This window comes from Triticum dicoccoides, chromosome 4A (genome assembly GCF_002162155.2).
Source record: "Triticum dicoccoides isolate Atlit2015 ecotype Zavitan chromosome 4A, WEW_v2.0, whole genome shotgun sequence".
NCBI classification, from domain to species: domain Eukaryota; kingdom Viridiplantae; phylum Streptophyta; class Magnoliopsida; order Poales; family Poaceae; genus Triticum; species Triticum dicoccoides.
In genome coordinates this window covers 732,479,011-732,486,357 of record NC_041386.1, presented here as the reverse complement: position 1 = coordinate 732,486,357, position 7,347 = coordinate 732,479,011, and the positions used below count along the sequence as shown (strand labels likewise).

The 7,347-nt window shown below is 45.2% G+C and overlaps 1 protein-coding gene across 1 annotated transcript; it reads right to left on the bottom strand.

Moving 5' to 3' along the window:
* Nucleotides 1-1,627: 1,627 nt before the first annotated feature.
* Nucleotides 1,628-3,260, bottom strand: LOC119288222. Its single transcript, XM_037567857.1, has 6 exons — nt 3,180-3,260; nt 2,900-3,040; nt 2,309-2,542; nt 2,089-2,123; nt 1,910-2,017; nt 1,628-1,820 (listed from the first exon to the last, which is right to left on the bottom strand). Exons 1-5 carry the CDS (start codon nt 3,249-3,251, stop codon nt 1,915-1,917), a joined length of 585 nt encoding a protein of 194 aa, XP_037423754.1. The 5' UTR covers nt 3,252-3,260; the 3' UTR covers nt 1,628-1,820; nt 1,910-1,914.
* Between the last annotated feature and the right edge of the window lie 4,087 nt (nt 3,261-7,347).

The window sequence follows — 7,347 nt, the reverse complement described above, 5'->3', positions numbered from 1 at the left end:
TGTCAATCTGTTGAAAAGATTGGTCCATCCAATTTCTCTCAACTGATTAGATCTTCTTGCTGTTAATTGTAGTCATAGACACTATAGTTAAAGTATACTTTTACATGGTCGTAATTTGTTCGTCCTGAGGTTACCCTGTGTTTCATTTCATTAGGCTAAGCTAACTTATCGCATTGCAGTCTTGTAGACGGGATAAACCAATGCATATGGTTCTTGGGCACTTTGTGTTTTCCCTTTGCATCCATGTTTTTTCAGAGCATATTAACTTTTAATGTCCATTTCGATCTGATAGGCCGACACTTGGTTTTGAGCTATGGACTTTGCCAATTTGATGAATGTTCGACCAAGATAGGCGATCCTGCACACAAGTTCCATCTTTTTTTGAGGGCTAACGACAGTGGGAAAGGCTCCCACTCACCTTGTTTCTCTTTTTTATTAATAAATGTCAAGGGTCAACTGTACAATTTTTTTACATATGAGGGTGTTAGAGTAGCAGAGGGTGGGATGATGGGAGGACTAACACTAGTGATACAGAGGGCTAATAGAACGGCCAACAGTGAGGTGCTGAGAAGTCTGGTTACAAGGATTGCACAAGGGAAAGTATGAAGGGAATGTGTTGCTGTTTAGCTCTGTACTGCAGGAGCGCAAAATCCTTTTTAAAGCTGCTCAACCAAGAGGCATGAGATGGAGGTATCCTTCTGAATAATTTATCATTGCGTTCTTTCCAAATCCCCCACGCTGTTTGTTGCTGATGATTGTTTTTCTAAACTATGGAAGATGCCTATGGAACCAGAGGATCCTGGAACTAACAAGCAAGTCAAGCATGTCAAGGGACCGACATGCTTGAATGTCTGGCGGAAAGGGTGTTGCTGCAGACAGTATGTGACTTAGTTGATTCGAGGGTCAAGTGTGGACCGAGTGTTGATTTGTATTGAATGGCTCCTCGCGAAAAAAAAAGATCTAGCACGAAGTAGCATATCGTTTGTGCAACATCATCAAACAAAACCAAAGAATTCCAGTCTGCCATTTAGTCATCAGTACACTACAGCGGGAAAATCTGAAGTGTCCAACTTTCATGTATTATTGTGTAACAAAGAAATGGTGGAAGCAGAGTAAAACATCATCAATTTTCAGTTATAACATTTCAACCAACAGTACACACTTCCAGAGTATGCAAAATGAAGTATGCCAAATGCAGACATAAAAGATGGATGCATGGGCACACTCATTTATTTTTTACAGGAATATATTGAAACATAGAACATGGGATGAATAATATGTGAAATATATTAATAAATTATGAAGGAAAGGATGAACTGTACCGGTAGACCCCTCTCAACATCTAGTGTTTTCAAGTGTAACAGACGATAGCATGTATTTTTCCAAAGGATAATACAACAAAGCTACAGCTGAGGCGCACCAATTCTAACATAGCTGCAGCATTTCATGGCAATACCAATTGGGCTGTCTCTTTGCAACTGATCCTATTGGAACTGCAGATGTTTGTGCGAGTAATTTTGCACTGCTTAGGAATAGGATTGATTGTCGTACTAGTCTGAAAATCTAAATGCTATACGAAATAGAAGTATATAGACAGATAAGGACTTTCAAGTAAAAAAAAGGTCCATTACTCAGTAAATAGAAGTAATAAACATCAATCCCATTATTTTGAAACCTAATTTAAAGACAAATCCACATATGAAGGAAGCAAAGAGTAATCCCACAAGTCAAAGAAGCACCAATAGAAACTGGACTAGTTAGCCCTGAAGTGTAGTGGTAATTTCTGAAGCAAATTGAGACTGTCACAATATCTCAGAAACCTGCATTGCAAATATTTTCAGTTTAGACCACAAGAGCTCACTGTATTACTAGCAAAACATATTTTAAGTGTTAAGAAGAGTTTATTTACATGTATTATATTGGCATCTCTGCAATGACGAATCCACTGGTTTCTTCCAGGGACCTTAGAAGAGCCACCTCACCGCCAACCACCATATTAATCACGATTCCATCTGCACAATCATAGTACATCAACTACATCAGCACTTCGAAAAGGCGGATCAATTGATATTTTTTAAGTTAGCTGTTGCCAAGCATGCTGATACACGTCTTAAGTAAGCCTCCTGAAAAATTCAGACACAAGGATCAGGTAACACAAAATGATCTACAAACTAGAACCAATGATGCACAATGAAACAGCATGATTGCATGATAGCACTGAAAGGTAAAATTGACCATAAAAAGTTAAGGGTATTTGGGCCACAGAAGTTCTGAAGGTAAAATATCATGGAAAATTAGGACTGCTCACCTTCTTTGTAGGCAATTCATAGTTTATCAGTACACGAGACATAAGGGGAGCCTCTCCCATCGCCGCCGAAGGCAAGCAAGCATCTGTTACAACTTTAATATTTAGCTTCAAGACCACCCTTTCAGGCTTGGGACTTTCGCCAATAGAAGTATCTTCAATCTGATTTCGCTGTATTGCTGCCCGACGGGATTTCTCAAGAACAGATGCACGCTCAGCTTCATCTTGATCGCTGTACTGTGTACACAAATCCACAGATTGATATTATTAAGTAGCAAAATTAGTTCATAGCAAGGACCATAAAGAATCAAGAGAACCTGAAACAACGTTCATATCTCGATAGCAGGGGTAACAGAAAAGCAAGAAAGTCTGGGATCATTGGATAAATAAAAATAGCTGCAATTGCACAATCATAATTCCTAGATGAAGGTGTCAACATTATCAATGTTTTCTCTTGAAGAATTAAGCAATTAACAGTGCAAATTGTGTATATCAATCATACAGTTAGCTATCCCACAATTGTCAATGACGCCACCACAAAGTATATCACAGAACTGAACATGGAAATTGGCACCCAACCCAACTTGAGCATACCAGCGGTGACAAGGACACGAAGGGGAGGTTGGCAACAGCAGCACAGACAGCATCTAGCTCATCCCGGGATGAAACACATATGGCAATGGGTACCGAGCCGTGGCGATCAGAGACAACACCTAGGAGCTCCAGTAGTGTCCTCTGCACACCAAAAACAACCACAGGTTCACAAGAATAAAAATCTTTTTCAATGCGCACAATCTGTGGATGCTTAACTGGACACAGGTATCAGCTGGGAGGAACCCAAAAATGCATGGTAACAGGGATGTTGGACACGCACCATCTTGAACTGGAGGCGGTCAACGGCGAGGTAGAAATGGCGCCCGGAGCTGGGGATGTTAAGAGGGTTCATAAGCAGGACGGGATGCACATGTGGCAGGAAGATCCCACCGGCGCATCGATGTCGCCTGGATGACGTCCCCGCCGATTCCATGGCGGTCGTCGTGTCTAAGAGCACTGGCGCCGACGTCCTCAGTGGCGCAAGGATGGCCGCGGCTGGCAAAGGGCACATGCGCATAGTGCTCGATCGAAGTGAAGCGATGAAGACGGTGCTCGGACGGCCGTGCGCCTTGGCGCCATGCACTGAGTTTGATCAGGGCGAAGCACGAGGCCACAAGTGCTACATCACCCCTTTGGACGCAGAACCGCTTCCTACACGCCTTTTCTTCAGCCGTGAGGTCTGAGATTGCCTACGATTGCGAAACTGAATTTGCCAGTCCTTAGTCGTTTCTAAACTCGTAGTGCGCACCAGATTTGGGTCGGCGCGAACGGGGACTAGCTGGCCTATCTGCAAGAAAACGGAGGCACCCAATTGCACAACGTGTACACAGAAGATACGGTCCAGGCGACACCTCTTGAAGCCATAGGCCTTGTCAACGCGGGGCACATGCCATACAGAATTTCAACTACAATCTCACAATGGCTACATTGAAGAAGATAGCCATTGTGCATCCACCCGCCAAGTGAGACGGCTTCAATGGCTACTTTACCATTGCCGTCTTTGACAACATGATTGCCGTCACCGGCTCCGAGGCTAACTCCAACGCAAAATCCTGATATATGCTGGCCCCACCACATCTTCCTCCTCGTCGCAACCAAGATGCCGTCAACCATGCCGGGCGGATCTTCGCGGTTACGGACGATGGAACTTGTTTCATGTGGGATCCTCGCGCAGGCGGTAAGCAAGTCCCTCCATACTCTTCTTCAATGTTTATCGCCGCTAAGGCAATCCTTGTTCGAACACGCAGGTTCCATGCAGCCTCCTCTTGAAATTCAATCACCACATCTCAACCAGGACATACCCTACCAGAATGAATGGAACAGTTGGATCGTCGAGTGGCACCTCATCCCCGATTGCAGAAGCTTAAGCAACATGCTTCTCGTGGAAACTGCTGTACAATTGTCTGGAGGAGCGCCTGTCGTTCCTCACCTGGGTCGGAAACTGTGTGCGTACACGACGTCGAGCTGCGTGGTGTACAAGATGGATGAATGGGCTAGGGACCTCCGCGGGACAGAATGGGAGCCGATCAGCGACGTAGGTGAGTACTCCATCTTCGTAGGGAATAGCTACCCCCGCATGATACATATATGACCCGCCGTCCATGGAGAGGACAACTTGTCGTTCCTTAAGCATATTGCGTCTTTGTCGCCCGGCGCATGGCGCACTTCATGGAGAGGACAAACGATCTCTGTCGCTTTTCCATGGACGGTCCTGCCATGCTGGGCTCTGAAATGCCAAGCTGCACTTTCGAATGTGATACTGCCGCTGTCTGGATCGTGCCGTCACTGTGCAGCTTCGATGACCGGAACGAACCCATGGACAAACGTGGACGCGGACGTGCTTTAATTCGATGTAGGCTACCCAATGTAATAAGGACTATGTGTACTTGTACTAAATTAAAGAATTGTGTACCAATATATCAATATGTATTTGAACTTATGGTTTATTTGATTAGTTTTAGGGGTCTTGGTATGTATCACACACTTTCATCCGACCATGCTAATGTAGTACTAGCAATTTAGCACATTTCCTACACTAAGAAAATAAAGCTATCGGCGGGAGGGATGTCGGCGCTCGTCGACATTAACGGTCGTCCGGGACTTGCCGATCGTCTGCAACACCCGCGCCGCCGCCGACTTTATTTTATTAGTGTAGGAAATGTGCTAAATTGCTAGTATGGTCGGATGAAAGTGTGTGGTACATACGATGGCCCCTAAAACTAATCAAATAAACCATAAGTTCAAATACATATTAATATATTGGTACGCAATTCTTTAATTTAGTACAAGCACACATAGTCCTTATTAGATTGGGTAGCCTACAGCGAATTAAAGCACGTCCGCGTCCACGTTGTCCATGGGTTCGTTCCGGTCATCAAAGTTGCACAGTGACGACACGATCCAAACAACAGCCGTATCGCATCTGAAAGTGCAGCTTGGCATTTCACAGCCCAGCATGGCAGAACCGTCCATGCAAGAGCGATAGAGATCGGTTGTCCTCTCCATGAAGTACGCCATGCGCCGGGCGACTAAGACGCAACTATGCTTAAGGAACGGCAAGTTGTCCTCTCCATGGATGGTGGGCCATATATGTATCATGCGGGGGTAGCTATTCCCTACGAAGATGGAGTACTCACCTACGTCGCTGATCGGCTCCCATTCTGCCCCGCGGAGGTCCCTAGCCCATCCATCCATCTTGTACACCACACAGCTTGACGTCGTGTACTCACACAGTTTCCGACCCAGGTAAGGAATGGCAGGCTTTCCTCTAGACACTTGTAGAACAGTTTCCACGAGAAGCATGTTGCTTAAGCTTCTGCAATCGAGGACGAGGTGCCACTCGACGATCCAACTGTTCCATTCATTCTGGTAGGGTATGTCGTGGTTGAGATGTGGTGATTGAATTTCGAGAGGAGGCTGCATGGAACCTGCGTGTTCGAACAAGGACCGCCTTAGCGACGGTAAATATTAAAGAGTACGGAGAGATTTGCTTACCGCCTGCGCGAGGATCCCACATGAAACAAGTTCCATCATCTGTAACCGCGAAGATCCGCCCGGCATGGTTGACGGCATCTTGGTAGCGACGAGGAAGATTTGGTGGGGGCCAGCATATACCAGGATTTTGCGTTGGAGTTAGCCTCGGAGCCGGTGATGGCAATCATGTTGTCAAAGACGGCAATGAGAAAATAGCCATTGAAGCCATCCCACCCGGCGGGTGGATGCGCAATGGCTATCTTCTTCAATGTAGCCATTCTGAGATCATAGTTGAAATTCCGTATGACATTTGCCCCCTCGTTGACAAGGCCTATGGCTTCAAGAGGTGGCGCCTAGACCGTATCTCCTGTGTATACGTTGTGCTATTGGATGCCTCCGTTATTTCGCAGATAGGCCAGCCAATCCCCGTTCGCGCCGACCCAAATCTGGTGCGAGTTTAGAAACGACGAAGGACTGGCAAATTCAGTTTCGCAATCATAGGCAATCTCATACCTCATGACTGGAGGAAAGGCGCATAGAAAACGGTTCTACATCCAGAGGGGTGATGTAGCGCTTGTGGCCTTGTGCTTCGCCCTGATCAAACTTAGTGGATGGCTCCAAGACGCACGTTCGTCCGAGCACCTTCTTCATCACTTCACTTCGATCGAGCACTATGCGCATGAGCCCTTTGCCAGCTGCGGCCATCCTTGCGCCGCTGAGGACGTCGGCGCAAGTGCTCTTAGACACGACGACCGCCATGGAATCGGCGGGGACGTCATCAAGGCGACGACGACGCTCCGATGGGATCGTCCCCCACCCACAGAAATTTAGCATGCAAAGCTTGAGTTGCTGAGCTAGTACTGATTGATGCAATGAGCTCCATCGTGTACCCGTGCTGCAATTAGCTTATACTAGGTGAGTGCCCGTGCCTTGCAACGGGAAAAACCTCATGTATGCATGGGTGACATATTGAGGTGATACTATCAAGAATCAACTCAACCAAAACTGCACCCAAATAGTTCTCCTTTTGTTACAGGATCATACAATCCGAATGCATTTATTTGTTTAAATAAAGATATGTAGATGGTATATAGTTTAGTCTTACAATCGGAACACATTGAACTACCCACAAATATTCCTTCATATCTACTTTCTAACAGTCAAAAAACCTAATGCTTTCAAAAAATATATGTACTAATTAATCTAGGAAAAAAACATTCTTGAACCCCTACATGTTTGAGTCAAAAGATGAAACCTGTATAATTATCGAATTCAATGGCCATGGAATATAATTTATTTCACCGTGTATCTGCGTGAGAAGAATTAGTGGTTACTGATTAAATCATGAAATTGTACAAAATAGCTTAGCAAGGGAAAACAACGATCCTAAATTTATGCAAGATAAAAATGGATGAGAACACAAATGGGAAAAGGCTCAAGCTTCTATGTATGAAATGAGACAGAAAATCATATTC